Genomic DNA, 15,190 nt, shown 5'->3' on the forward strand with positions numbered 1-15,190 from the left:
TTAACAATGAGACTCGATTATAGCTTTATTTAATTGGTATGAATTTTCCCTCCCAAGCAGAATCTTCCGGTTCCCTACTTGAAACAGAGCCGAACCTGGTTTTCCCAAGGATCTTGGCCCCATGAGCCAAATATATTCTGCCACAATATTATGAATAAGTCAGCAGCACATCAGCAATTATTTCACTCTCTTATCAGATCAGAAATCACATACTTCTGGTCTTCTGTGACCCTATGGGAAGCAGAAAAGCAGCAACCTTTCGAATTCAGGAGATCTATATAATCTGGGAACTATCTAGCTCCCAGGGCAAACCTACCCACTTCTATCAAGACTGCTGAATTTGTCATACAATAGAGTTTAATATCAGCCTATGAAAAATATATAAAAAACAGGCCCTAAACAGAGCACGCTGTTACATTATACAGTACACAGATGCATTCCCTTAGCTCAATACAAGCTCAAGACGCCTGCATGATGCAAGCAGAACAAATCATAGACCCAATATAGTCCCACTCGCACCCAGTTTTTTGTAGCAACATAACTGCTTGGGGAAAGGCTATAAAATTGGCTTCCCTGTCCCTCCAGATGTCCAAAACCATAATCTGAAGTCTCCGCTGACCAGTTTGCTAAGTTATTCCCACATATTGCAAACAGCATGTTTCATAATTAAAAGGCTTGGGGATTTCCCATGAGGAGGCTATAGCAGTGAATAGGGAAGTTTGTAGAATGCCAGTTTTAAACCAGGAAAATGGGGGTGGGATTGGACTACATACACTTTAATAGAACTGGCATTGGAATTGTAATGCATCAGTGTCCAGCAAGTTTAGCAAATATACAATAAATACTTTCCAATTGTTGAACATCAAAATTGCTGCTACATCAAAATTGACATTTTTACCATAGAACATTGTGTGACTACTTGGACCTAGGCTGAAAAAACAATCCTCCACCAATGATTTAGAAATCTATGGTTTCTGATTTAATATATAGTTCACATTACTCAATCATTAAATATGTTTCGGAACCTTCATTTCATTTTTGGAGAGTGACCGTCTAATAGGTGTAATTGACTGCGCAAGTCACTGCCATGAAACAGTCAGGGTAAGATATTTGTATGAACATCTTAAGCCAACTGCTTTCTTCTTCTCCAGCTTGGGAAAGCACTGGTCCTCCCACCGCCCACCCCCAGGGTGGCAGAAGTCAGTCATTCTAAATATAATCCAGCTCCATTTCTAAAGCCTCTATAACCCAGCACTCTGGCTACCGAAGAATGTATAAAATCCCTTGTACACTGCTGAATAGGACACTTTCATCAGGAAGAGCTAAGCTCATTAGAAACCTTGCTCTTTCTTTAATTGGTGTCCCAGCAGCCCTGGTAGGAGATCCTTTTGCTTGCCTTTCACCCACCTCAGCTATGAAAGACTTACACTTCCCTACAGTGTGAAAATATCAGCATATGCTGGGATGCACTCAAGAGTTCAAACAGTGCAGGATTCAAGACCCACCCACCCCTGGAGTTTTAAAACACTGAATCTTCACCCCTGCCCCAAAGACATTGTAAAGACTGCAGCCAGGAGCCCTAATAACCTTCAGCAGAAGCACGACTAGAAAGCAGTTCTAAGTGCACAAGCCACAGAAATTATTCGGATTCAAAACAAAACAGGAGACCCACCACTTCCACATGGTTTGACAACACAGGAATCTGGGGGGGGGGGCGGGAGGAATGGCGCCTTCATGTACAGTAACTCTCTCCGTTAGCACCAATGGAATGTTAGCGCAATGGATGCGTACAGATGGACATCTTTTCAGTGATGAGCGCACTGGGGAAGCTCACTTGCCACACTTGTGCCACACACACAATCTCCTTACCTAGTCTGAGCTCAGGAGGATTCTGCTTTTCCAGTTTGAATAGAAGCTAGATTAGCACAGCATTAATTGGTCAGCCCTTGAGTCACTCATAAATGTTCCCCACCCACCCAAAACATTGCTCTGTGCAGCGCCGATTAGCTGACAGCCATGGCTGAGTCATGAGACCTCCCCACTTTCTCGGAGCATGTTCCAAACAGTAAACAAAAACAAAAACAAAACCAAGACCAAGCAAATACCCGCACAGAAAAAAACCTTTTTGTCAAAATGCTAAACATCACAAGAAGCAGGTTATGTATGTATGAAGGCCAGGAGCGGTGGTGGTGCGGAATAAACGCAAAGCAGACAGCTCACCTGAAACATGGCAGCTGTGTGGTGAGAAAGGAGAGAGAGACTGCTTTGGATTGTGTGTCAGCAAAGGCAGGGCGGAAGTGGTGTTCACCCTGCACAACCAACCCTCCCCACCCCAAAGGCCCACAAGCCCACTCCTGTCTTCAGGAACGTCTGTACGCAGCCTATGTTTCTGTAGCCAATGTGGGGGGGGGGAAGAGAGAAAAGATTCGAAACATAATGCCAAAGAGACAAATAGCTGAGATGGTGGCAAGTAAGATGGGCAGGCACAAGGTTGGGAGGGGGACTTATTAATGCCACATGTTTGGGTGAACACTGGATTCTGGGTGGGTTCAGAAGGGGAGAAGAGGGATTGTCTGGATACAGAAGATGGTTGCTTGCTTAGCAGGATACTTCCATAGTCTGAGGAGCATCAGCTGCTGCAGGAATTCCAACCGCTGCCTCCCCTGGGTTGCTGGCTTGAGACCGTGTTTGGCTGCTCTCTCCAGAGCCAACGCTGGAAGACGACTGGGTCCGGGAGCGGATCAGTCTGGTCATACTTGCAGATGGCACTGGAAGGAGGGAGGCAGTGAAGACCAGAAATAAGCAAGCTTTGTTTTACCGTACTAGAAAAATGCCTTAGAAATGGAAGAAGCGTAAAGCGGAAGGGGGGGAGAAAGTGGTGCTGCAGGAAAACAAATAAAAAGACGCATCACCTTTTTGGAGCTGCCGCCAAGGGGATAGCGCAATGTTTCACCGGCAAATGCAAGTTTCCCAAACCCATGTTTACCATGATGCAACAAATGTGGGGGGCATTGTAAAGGAGAAACAGCAGGTGGGAATAGGTGCTTAATCCCTCCAACCTCCCCTGCAGATACAATCCCACTCAGCTGCTCCACCCCCACATTCCCTAGTTGTGCTTTCATTTTGTACCCCTCCCACTTGAAAGTGCCCTCTCCCCCCCCCCGACATCTGCTGTATGATAGGGTTGCCGTATTTCAAACAGTGACAACCCAGGCAGAAAAGTTGTTGAGTTTTGCCCAATGCTGTTGGACAGACATTGCTAGAGACAGCGGTATTCTGGAAATTCCAGATATATGGCAAACCTATGTATGAGGAAATTCCAGGGTTGAGAATTCCAGTTTATTTTTAGCATATTATTCCATTCTCAGATATGAAAATGAAATGCACGCATATGATTGAGGATGCTTAAGGCCTGATGTGCATAACTGCCGAAGACTCATTGCAATGCAGTCATCTTTCTGTGTGTGCATAAAGAGATTGCTCAAATAGTAGTATAAAAAAAAGCCAGGAATCATAGAATTCACTCCTGGATCATCACTGAGCTGCAGGACCATGCAACAGTCAACCAAATGCAAATGAAACCACTAAGAAAATTGTGGCGCAAGAAGCGTACAGTGGGATGGCCTAAGAATGCAAAATGTCACCAGGCCATGCTAGAAGCAGAGTAACGCATCAGAAAAAAAAGGAACTCAGTCAAACCAGCCACACACTTGTAGGTACCTGACTCAGTGCTCAGGTGACTGAGCTGCACGTAAGGGACTGGAAGCAAAGACAAGAGAGGGAATGGGAAATACAGGTTAGTGTAGAAATGACAGGTCTAGAAGAATGTACGCTGCTTGAGCACCAAGCCTGAACACTCAGTCCTTCAATATTTGCAACATGGTAGAACTTCAGACAATGTGCTTAACACCACACTAGATGACGTGCAAATATAGTTTCTACTTTCTTGGGCCTTTAAATGTCAAGTGATTCCCCCAACCCCAAAATTAATTTCTGTCAATGTACCTTCTTTTTGCTACAGGCACACAGATCAGGAAGACAGGTGATGCAGGAGCTTCCCCCGATGAAGTTACCTGCAGCAAAAGGCTTGATCCAGTTTTGAATACAAGTACAGGGCTGCCAATATAACCACAGGATAGACCTTGGCAATTAACATTTTCCTTTCTGGAACTCTCCCAATTTAACCCACCCACTGAGGAATTTGGGGATCTGGACAAATATGCCTACAGTTCAGACAAGGCCTTCTTCCAAGTCCAGCAATATGCATGGACCATATTGGCCAATAGCGAAAAACTCCAAGTCTCAATGGGGAATTTTTTTCCCTATCAACAGGTCTGCATGACAGGTAATTCCCAATCCTGCCCTCTGTGAAATAAGACAGTGTTGTTATAACTTACTGTAGCCCATTCCCTGCACGAAATACTTGAAGGCTTCAGTCAGTTTCCCAGGCTGAAAAAAATAAATATAAATATAAACAAACATAAATATAGCCATATTTATACCCCTAAAAGCATAAAAGATGCAGGAAACCCACTAAAATGACAGCTCACCTGAACGACTTGAGGGAGCCCTCCACAGTCTGCCATCTGCAAGAAGTGGGGAAAGAAGAGAGTCAAAACCAATATAAAATGACATTCAGCTAAAAATGCTGAGCAAACAAATGAAGCCTAAATTAGCCCAGCAAGTGGTGGATTATAGCATCAAGCTGAGACACAGTGTCTATTTCCAGCAGACATAGCTTTAAATTGAAGTTTTCTCAGGGAAAGAAAATGAATGGCATGCTGAGACGGGGAGCCTTCAGTGACATTAGCCACTGGGGAAGACGGCAAAAGGGAAGTATATTTAATAGGGTTGAGGTTAGCCCTCATTTCTGGATTTGGACTAAGAGGAAGCACAGCTGTTAACAAACCCATTCCCTGCTGCCATATCAGTGCAGCCTCCAGAGTACACTTAAATGCAGGTATACAACTCTGATTTCTTCCTCTGTCATAACACTAGAACTCAGGGACCTCAAATGAAGACTTAAGGCAGACAAAAGAAAATACTTCTTCATACAGGGCATTGTTAAACTATGGCATTCACTCTTGCATGAGATAGTGAAAAATATCAACTTGGATGGCTTTAAAAGAGTATTGCACCAGTTAATGGAGAATAAGGCTACCAGGATGTCACAATTGCTATTGCCCTCTGGATCTGCTTACATGCTTCCCATAGGGATCTGGTCAGCCATTGTGAGAACAGAGTTATGCAGTGTTTCTCAACCAGTGTGCCCCCAGATGTTTTGGGACTACAACTCCCATCATCCCTAGCTAGCAAGACCAGTAGTCAGGAATGATGGGAGTTGTAGTCCCAAAACATCTGGAGGCACACTGGTTGAGAAACACTGGAGTTATAAACTAGATGGGGCCTTTGGTCCAATCCAGCAGGCTGTTCTTATCTAGTTGCGGATGGCAAACCAGGAACCACAATGAACTCTAGAATGACAGCCCCCAAGACAGCCACCCATAGTTGATGGTTACCTTCAAGAGTGTTGTATTCATTGGATCCAGCCGTGAATTGCATTCAACCTACAAAGCACAAAACAGCATTTATTTCCCCCCTGTCCGTTATTTATCTAAGTTGTTAGGATTGAGAGTTTTTCCAGGTATCTGATGTGACTGATATACCAGCACCCATATGAAAGATGCATGAACATGTAGACCAGAGGTACCCAATGTGGGGAACTCCAGATGTTGTTGGACTCCAATTCCCATAATCCTCAGACAGCACGGACAAAGATGATGGGAACTGTAGTCCCAAAACACAGAGTGCACAATGTTGGTTATATCTAATAAAGTCTAGTTATGACATCAAAAGCCAATACAGTGAATAAAAAGTTGGACTTGGAAGTCCTGTATTCAAGTTTCTGCTCAGCCATTAAGCTTGGCAAGTCTCTAGGAAGCACACAGCACATACATTCTAAATTTCTCAACCTCCACAGTTGACACTGAAAGCAGAGATGCAGATTCACTGTTAACTCCAGCAGCCAGAGAAACTATGGTGCTGAAAACTCATTTGATTTGAGTTTGAGAGGGAAGTGGCAACACCAATTCACACAACCACATCTCTTAGGGCTGGTGTTGATGTTATTTTGCCCACTTGAATCTTTGTGAGAGCAGAAGGGAATAAACTGAGACAGAGAGAGACAAACATCAGAATGGGCTGCATGGATCTAGACACAAGTATCCAATCACCAGCATCCCAATCTATGCCTGAATGGTAGGATATGTGTGTAGAAACTTGCTCAGATATTAGCTACAGTTCAGAGCTGAGATTCCCCACCCTCCCCTTGAACGTTAAGACACCAGGAGGAGAAATTATACCTGTGTCAAAGAGCTTTGACAGCTCATCAGTAATTAAAAGTATTTCATACCTCAGCTTATGATAGCTGTCAGACTTACTGTTGCTAAATTTTGGAGTACTTTGAATGGCAATCTTTTTGAAATCTGATTTATACAGATTTGGGACTTGGCTCTGATGGACAAGCTAACAGATAAAGTATGGCAATGGTGGATTAATAACAAAAATCAGACTAAGTTTATTAAAAATGGTTCTGCTTTCATTCTTATGCCCTCACAAAAGAACATGAATACAGACCGCCAGCAATTCAAGGAGACCTGTGGAAGGACACCTTCATTTGCCCAGCAGAATACTTTTCAATAATTCCTTGACTATTCTGCTATCACAAAACTGTATTCTGTGAGGTGGGGAAATGGAAACTTTGTTATGATTATATATTGTGATATATGAAAATCAATAAATGAATAGTTTGGCCTGTATTTTATCCCCACACAAATTCAAGACTCATGGATAGAAGCAAACCTCTCACTTGATAAATAATACTTGAATGGATTGTGTGGAATTTGCAGAGTTCTATCTTCCAAGAAAGGAAGGAAGTGGAGAGTAAGCAGTATAATAACCAGGCATACTTACCACAGCTTCAACTGCTGGTGAGCTGTCCCCAACCACTAATAAGACAGGACACCTGTACAAAATCCACAGGATAAAGTTGTAGTCTGCTCAATTTAAACAAGCATCAACTCCTGCTGTCATAAATTCTGCTCAGTTTTATTTTTTTCTAAGAGTTGCGAGCATTTCTATAAAGCAACCCTAAACCAAGAAAATACAATCATTTGTATTACACAGTTCCTATTCATTTGAATACCCTACATTTATGGTCTGCAATACATCTTCATTGCGCCGCAACAAAACATCCCACCATACTAGTTATTGGGGTCTTGGGAGAACCCCCAGAGAAGATTTGGGGAGATGCAGGAGGTGTGTAGGGGAGGGAAAGTTTTGTTGTGCAAGCAGAAGACATTCCGTGCACACAGTGACTTCACCGGATACGACGTCATGTTCGTGAATACTTCATTATGCTATATTTCTATACTAGATCACTCTTTCTTAATTCCAGAGTGCATTCATTCATTCATTCATTCATTCATTCATTCAAACATGCATGTACCAACTGATAGAGCCACCATATTTTGTTCACATGTACAACTTTCCCCCCCATGATGGAGCTTGGGGAAATGATTATCTGTGCTTTAGGGCAGATGCCCGCTGCGCAGTGCAATGATTGGCTGAAGGCCTGTGACATGAAACATCCATCACCCCAGCAACAGTTTTTCAAACATCTGAAGGGCTATGACATAAATGGATCACATTTGTTTTTTGTTGTTCCAGAGGGTAGGACCAGAACCAATTGGTTTGAATTACAAAAAAGGGGGTTTCAATTGAACTTCAGGAAGAATCACCACAGTGAAACAGAATGCCTAGAAGGCATTCCTTTGTTAGAGGTTTTAAAGTGGAGTCTGCAGAGCCATGTATCTATCACTGGATTTCCTGCATAAGCAGGGGGTTGGGGTTTAACTGACTTGGAGGTCTTTTCCAACTTTAGGAGAGAGAGAGAGAAATAGATCAAATAAAAATAAAAGCAGTTAGACAGCCTGAAGTAGATATTTGAGGTGCAGATAACTCAATTAGTGTCCAATTTGCAAGTTGTTCTACCAAAAGCATTGCAAAAGGAGATAAATCATGTACTACATTAATATTTTTAAAGGACGTGGAACCCTAGGTACACGGGCAGTGGGGAAACATAGGATACAGAATATGGCTAAACTTAGAAAAGGAATTCCACATAATTTCAAGCACAGGTTCAAAGATGACCAAGATAAACTTACTTGAGTGTTTTTCCTGCCTCTTCAGTCACACCCAAGACTGGCCTCTCAATGTCCAGATCTCTACGGCTAGGAAGGCAATAGGAGAGGACCAGGTCAAACAAGGCTGGGACGGAGGCAATGTGGGCATTGCCTAACTCAGGTGTCCCCAAACTCAGTCCTCCAGATGTTTTGGGACTACAACTCCCATCATCCCTAGCTAACAGGACCAGTGGTCAGGGATGATGGGAACTGTAGTCCCAAAACACCTGGAGGGCCGAGTTTGAGGATGCCTGGCCTAACTAATCTACGAGGTGCACAATTTTTCCCTTGTTACCAACAAGAGGCACATGTGCTTTAGCCCCTGTCCACCCCTCAGCTTGCCACATGCCTACTTTATCTCCTAGTTGGTTGCTCTATTCATAAGCTAGAAAGCATAAAAAGAATGATGCGACCAGACTAAGATTTTGCTTAGATAAAAAAGCCCTGACAATTAGAACAACATTATAGGGTCACATGTCGATGGCACTGGATCTTAAACTGAAGAAGGGAACCTGGTAAGCTTCTTGAACGAGGGAGGCTCTTTGATTTTTAAAAAACAAAGGCTATTCCAATACATGCTGTCAACTGCTGCAGAAGCACTATATATGCACAATTATACTTTCAAGGTTGTGTGTGTGTGTGTGTGTGAGAGAGAGAGAGAGAGAAACAGGATTGTATATCAGTCTTATTATACCTGTTATAGGAGGTGACAAAGAGCTGTAAGTTCTCCTGGTTGATGTCCTGTGCAATATGAAGTCTGTAGGTCTGGATCAGCTCCAAGTTAGCTTGCAGTTCTTCCTGGTGAAGAATGACAAATATTCTAATCAGTTGTCTTGCTAACCATGCTATTAAAAAAAAGAGCAAACATGCGAGGAATTTGTCATATGGAACTACGAAAAGACCTTTCAATACAAGCTTTCAAACATGCCCTTTAAGACTCATTTGCTCTAGTTTGCCTTTTACAATGTTTTTATTGCAACTGATTCCTGAAACTTGGCACTTCTTTATAATTTTGGATTATTATGTGGTTGTTTTTTTAAACACTCTGATGTATTTCAAATTAAACTCCTTTAGTTGTCCACCACATTGAGAGGCCTACGCCCTAAGAGACAGAATATAAATATTACAAATAAAACACTTGTATGAAGAGCTTGCTGTAAGAGATCGTGGGAAGTCACATATACGGTACATGTACTTGCAGCATGAATATACATATAAAGAATCAACACATGGGAAATATTCCAATGCTGGAATGTTTAGCAATGCCTGGTCATCCCAGAATGCTCAAGAAAAGGGTAGCAGAATGTCAACACGCACTTCTTCTTCTTTTTAACTCATCCAACAATTCAAAACTGAGATAGTAAGAATGTTATTGTAAGCAGCTACTGAGGTTAGGATCAAAGCAGTTCATTTTTATTTAAAGTTCTTTATATTAATAGGCATTTTCGATATTGGATCCAGCAGTTGACTTACATGACCAAAATGGTGAGCCAGAACAATGTCCACAATGTTTGTTGTCCACCCAGAAAACTGGGGAAAAAGAAAAGTCAAATTATTTCAAGTGGCGGCACTACACAGAAGTCAAGCAACACAGGACAGTCTGCAGTCACAACTCCAACACCCATTTACTTTTGAGGAAACCACATTAAATCCAGTGGGATTTTACCTCTGTGCAGACATGATGGGGCTACTCCAAGATCTGGAGGGGACCACACTGGCTACCCTGATGTGCAGAAATCTGGCAAACAATTATACAGCAGTGCATATGAAGGCAAGAGTAAGTTTTTCCCCCTTGTTTAAAAGCTCTGTCCCACTGGTTCTTTTTTATTTATTTTTTAAACTGCCTGTTGCATTCCATATGCATTGCCATAGAAAAAGTACCGTATTTTTCCATTTATAAAACTAGGTTTCCCTCATTTAAAAATGTCAGAAATTAGGGGGTGTCTTATACTCTGGGCCATCCCCCCCCCCGCATTTTCTTAAATCAGAGTCCCCAAAAATACATGGGGGCATCTTATAGACGGAAAAATGCGGAATATAGAAAAGTGTATTCTTTGGCTCTGTGTATATGGGTGGGTATCTCTAGTGATACAATGTAAGTAATTAGAATAAAGAACAGAAGAGTTTGGCCTTTGCTTAAAAAAAGCAAACAAATGAAAGACAAAGCAGTAATCAATAATATCAAAGCATTCACTAAAACATAGTTCCAGTAACTGGATAATGAAAATCAGCATTGGCATCCCAATTATGGAAGAGCAGTCCTACCTTGGATGCTGCCCAGTCCATCCATCCTTTTCCACATGGGTCAATGTTCACAAGTACCAGAGCTTCCACCAAGTCAGGGTGATGCAACTAAAAACAAAGCAAGTCAAAAACACACTTGTAAATTGCAGGTGGAAAAAGATTTAATCCTCCCTTTCCTCCCAAGATTGGTATGAGAATCTGGGACACAGCTTATATGACGCAGCTGTCTAATATGATAAGAGTAAGGAAAGAGAGTCTTTTAAACTGAAAAACAGATCATTTTTGTTATATGATGTAATAATAAGGCTCAAGATATGGTACAACTTTACTCTTCATTAGCAGCAATTGAATTATTGATTTCAATCTTGATTAGTAAAGTGTACTTGATTATATATAATTTTGTTCCTAAAAGCAAGATAACACGAGCCAGAAAGATGAAACTTTTCTAAAATAGCTTAATTGTTTTTCTTAAGTTCTGGTTAGATACAAAAAAATGGAAATAGAAAATGAGGATTTAATACATTTTAATTCAAAATGGACTTTTTTTTTGAGGAACATGTCGAGTATGTATGTTCCCAAATATTGTGCTTTAAAATGCAAAGCAGTATGAATGACTAACCCAGATCACAGCAACTATAAGGCAACCACGTATGAGCTCCTTGAAAGGTGGTATATAAATGCAATGCAATTTATATTAAGGGTGCATGCCAAAGAGCTCTGTTTAGCCTGGGAAATAATACATGAGAAGACTAGTAGACTTAACTGGCACTTAACAGTAAATTTTCTAGTTTGTTGAGTGACCATCCTCCTGGAATTGAATAGCAGCCCACAGGGATCTATCCATCACTTTGAATTAACTGTTTCACCTTTCATCAACTTTTTATGGAAGTCCTTCCTCCAGAGGGGTTGGAACATCCATGATTCGGGCCACTTGCTCTTACCAGTATTTCTCATTACTGCACTCATCTCTGCTACGTGTGTTTTTATAAACAGGCAGCCCTATTCATGGAGCACAGAGAGACAGAATTTGTTCACATAGGGAAATCAACAGTCAGAGGCTACTTACTGCAAACTTGCTAAGGATATAAGCACCAGCTCCAACGCCAATACCAATTACGCTTTTCAGACTGAAAGAGAGTTCAAAGTGAGAACATGCTTCAAAGCCCATAACATACCCAGCCATCATCCTTTAGGTCAGCAATGAGATGGGTGATCTGCTGGAAGGGGGCTACTGTGGTTCACGGTGAAGAACATTGGGTTGGTTACAAAAATACTGCATGTATAATTTAAATGAAACTGAGCCAAGGCTTCATTTCTATGCAACCTAAACACATGTCTCTCCTCTATTCCTGGGGAAGGTTCTGGGAAATGGGGACATGCTATGTGGACATCCTGCAGTTAAGCAAATTATAAAAGGTCTGGGTGTCTTTGTATACTTGCCTCAGGTGCGTGAGAACAGCAGGGAGCATTTCAGCTAGTTCATCAACAGAGGGATACTGGTACCTGAAACCATAAAAAGGGGATATTAGTTAAGAAGAGAGGCTGCCAATAGCTGACATACATTAACTCAAAACCTAAAGATGTTATTTCAAGGCACGTTGTCAAACACACAATTCTGCAAGGAGGTTCCAATAATAATAGATCCTGGGGCTGAAGCCTGACATATGGGAATAGAGATGTGTACTGACCAAAACCACACAATTTAAAAGCCGAAGTAGCTCACAAGAGACTTTCGTCTTGCAGGCAACACTCCCAATAGAATACACCTCCCCCAGCTCCCGAGGGAGACTCTACAGCTACCTCCACACCAAAGACGCAGAAACAGGCATGGCAAGTCTGGCTCTCTCTGTTTGCCTTTGTAGTTCAAGCGTGGTAGAATTCTGTACAGCAAAAGGAGAGCAAAGGACTAGGTAGAGCCCTTGCCCCAAATCCTTCCAATCCATACATTATCACATCTACATAACTTCTACCTCATTAAGGAGTGCTACAACATTATATAGGGGACATGGGTGGCGCTGTGGTCTAAACCACAGAGCCTAGGGCTTGCTGGTCAGAAGGTCGGCGGTTCGAATCCCTGCGACGGGGTGAGCTCCTGTTGCTTGGTCCCTGCTCCTGCCAACCTAGCAGTTCAAAAGCACACCAAAGTGCAAGTAGATAAATAGGTACCACTATAGTGGGAAGGTAAACGGCGTTTCCATGCTGGCCACATGACCTGGAAGCTGTACGCCGGCTCCCTCGGCCAATAACGCGAGATGAGCGCCGCAACCCCAGCGTCGTCTGCGACTGGACCTAACGGTCAGGGGTCCCTTTACCTTTACAACATTATATAGCAGAAGTACTATAGATAACTACAAAACGGAGACTACATGAAAAAAATGAGAGTAACAATTAAGCTACAATGCAGCAGTTAATGAAATTTGGATTGAAGAATTCTCTTTAAAGCCAGGCCTTTTTTTCCCAGTGGAGGGAATTGCACAAATAGGGTGTCGCCACTGAAAAACCCTCATCTCAATCTGTCTGACGTGTCTTATCAACATGCCATACAACAGGACCTCAGAGACTGGTCTTAAAACCTGGCGCAGGCAGCCCCTGGGAAGGAGATCAGAGAGATGCTACTGCACTTACCCAGAGGGGAAAGGGGGAGCCCCTTCTTGCTGTCCTGGTGCATCAACATGGCACACAGCAAAGTGCTGAGTGATTTCCTGCATGTCTTCAAAGTTGAAAAATGCATTGAAGCAGGACTTATCTGTAAGAAAAATGCTGGGAATGACCAAGTGTGAAAGCACTGCTCCATTCTGACTTTAGGCTCATGTTTTGAACTGTGACCACACCAAACAAGAAAGAAAGAAAGAAAGAAAGAAAGAAAGAGAGGCTGGAACCGAATGTATGCCATGGTACTCTCTTGTCCTTAAAAGTCATCAGTAAGAATATAGTTGCTGAATTTTCAGACCCAAAATTGCATAGGTATGCTTACGTAGAAATAAAGGGGACTTACGGTTTAGGCCAATATCATGGTATGTGAGGATGGCAGGCCTGTTTCCTTTTGGGGTGCCCCGCATAGTGACATGAACAACTCCACAAGCTGTCTCGATGTCATGCTCCTACAGGAAAAAGCAAATAACCCACACAGTCTGTTCATTCGTGCTTGTATATTCGGGATGGCTTCTCCCCTTTCTACCCAATTCCTATAAAATGCCCACTTGTTTGTGATTTTTTGGCATTTATTTTCCCATCTATCCTCTGCCGCTATCTGTGCAAATATTTCTGATTGTACATATTCAAAAACATGATCGTTCCATTTTTCCATATTCCATTTAGCTTTTTCTTTCCATCCTAGAGCAATAACTGCCATTCCAGCTAAAATCATACATCCATTGTATGATTTTAGCCATTCCAGCTAAAATCATACAATCTTATACAACTCTTGATTACTTTTTACTTTATTATTTCCCAATATTCCCGAAAATAGCAAGTCCCTATTAATTTCTATGTTTAGTTGGAATAGTCCAGAAATTACCCTTATGATCCTCTGCCAATATTCCTTAACCAGATTGCATTCCCACCACATGTGGAACACTGCTTTTCCTTTGTCAACTAAAAGAGAGATGATAATGAAACATACACTGGCAAGTTGTTGAGGGGGAGGGTATATAGTTTATGTTTTATTCTGTCCATGTTTCATTTTATCAATAAAAACCTTTAAAAAAACACAGGCACAATTCAATAAATGCTTTTTTAAAAACCAAACATTTCCAGCGGCTGGTAGAACTTGCATAGCAAAGGGGCCAGTTGGATCTCTCAAGGAAGAGAATTTCACATAGCCAGCTGTACACCCTCTTATTTCTCACTAAGGGATACAGAGCATATGTGTTTCCTATGGTATGGTAGATGTCCCATCCACAATATCATATACTTGCTACCCTACACCAGCAGTTCAGGAACCTGCTGACCATCCGGGTGCCTGATGCATGAGATCTTAGGCTGCACACCAAGCAGTCTGAGTGAAATCAGAAATGGATGCACTGAACAGAAAGACAGATCCAGCCCAAACCCTTCTGAATCCGGCCCACAGACGGTCCGGGAATCAGTTTTTTTTTTACATGAGTAGAATGTGTCCTTTTATTTAAAATGCATCTCTCGGTTATTTGTGGGACATAGGAATTTGTTCTCCCCTGCCCCCCCCAAAAAATATAGTCCGACCCCCCACAAGGTCTGAGGGACAGTGGACCGGCCCCCTGCTGAAAGTTTGCTGACCCCTGTAATCTAATCTATCCTAAGCCCTAATCGGAACTCACAGGACTCTTGTAAAACAGATAGCAGATATAGAGGAAAACATGAACACTGTCAATACACTTGGGCAGCAGCTTTTATGAAAGCAGATAATCTATGATGATTAGAAACAAAAAGGCTTCTTAAGATAGGAACATCAGCTTGATTTACTGAAATTTAACGTGCCCGAATAGTGCATTGTGAATTATGCCTGGCCCCAAACCTATTTAGCAACCACTGAGCCTAGGGCTTGCTGATCAGAAGGTCGGCGGTTCGAATCCCTGTGACGGGGTGAGCTCCCGTTGCTTGGTCCCAGCTCCTGCCAACCTAGCAGTTCGAAAGCATGTCAAAATGCAAGTAGATAAATAGGAACCGCTACAGCGGGAAGGGAAACGGCGTTTCCATGTGCTGCTCTGGTTTGCCAGAAGCGGCTT

General features: G+C 42.3%; 1 protein-coding gene across 7 annotated transcripts in view; it reads right to left on the reverse strand.

Annotated features, from left to right (window-relative positions):
• Positions 1–15,190, reverse strand: part of NDRG3 (NDRG family member 3) — a 58,066-nt gene continuing 42,876 nt past the window's right edge. For 4 of the 7 annotated variants that reach the window (XM_060277231.2, XM_035123403.3, XM_088673475.1 and 1 more), the window contains 14 exons: positions 13,483–13,588; positions 13,113–13,233; positions 11,928–11,990; positions 11,554–11,614; positions 10,509–10,595; positions 9,717–9,773; positions 8,938–9,041; positions 8,226–8,291; positions 6,973–7,024; positions 5,520–5,567; positions 4,551–4,586; positions 4,398–4,449; positions 3,721–3,759; positions 1–2,768 (listed from right to left, as the gene is read on the reverse strand). In XM_060277231.2, coding sequence (XP_060133214.1) covers positions 2,599–2,768; positions 3,721–3,759; positions 4,398–4,449; positions 4,551–4,586; positions 5,520–5,567; positions 6,973–7,024; positions 8,226–8,291; positions 8,938–9,041; positions 9,717–9,773; positions 10,509–10,595; positions 11,554–11,614; positions 11,928–11,990; positions 13,113–13,233; positions 13,483–13,588 — 1,062 coding nt within the window. In that variant the 3' untranslated portion in view covers positions 1–2,598. The remainder of the gene's footprint in view (positions 2,769–3,720; positions 3,760–4,397; positions 4,450–4,550; positions 4,587–5,519; positions 5,568–6,972; positions 7,025–8,225; positions 8,292–8,937; positions 9,042–9,716; positions 9,774–10,508; positions 10,596–11,553; positions 11,615–11,927; positions 11,991–13,112; positions 13,234–13,482; positions 13,589–15,190) is intronic. The other 3 variants (XM_035123404.3, XM_088673476.1, XM_088673474.1) reach the window with 1 other exon arrangement.

This window comes from Zootoca vivipara, chromosome 7, assembly GCF_965207765.1.
Source record: "Zootoca vivipara chromosome 7, rZooViv2.hap1.1, whole genome shotgun sequence".
In the NCBI taxonomy this organism is placed as follows: domain Eukaryota; kingdom Metazoa; phylum Chordata; class Lepidosauria; order Squamata; family Lacertidae; genus Zootoca; species Zootoca vivipara.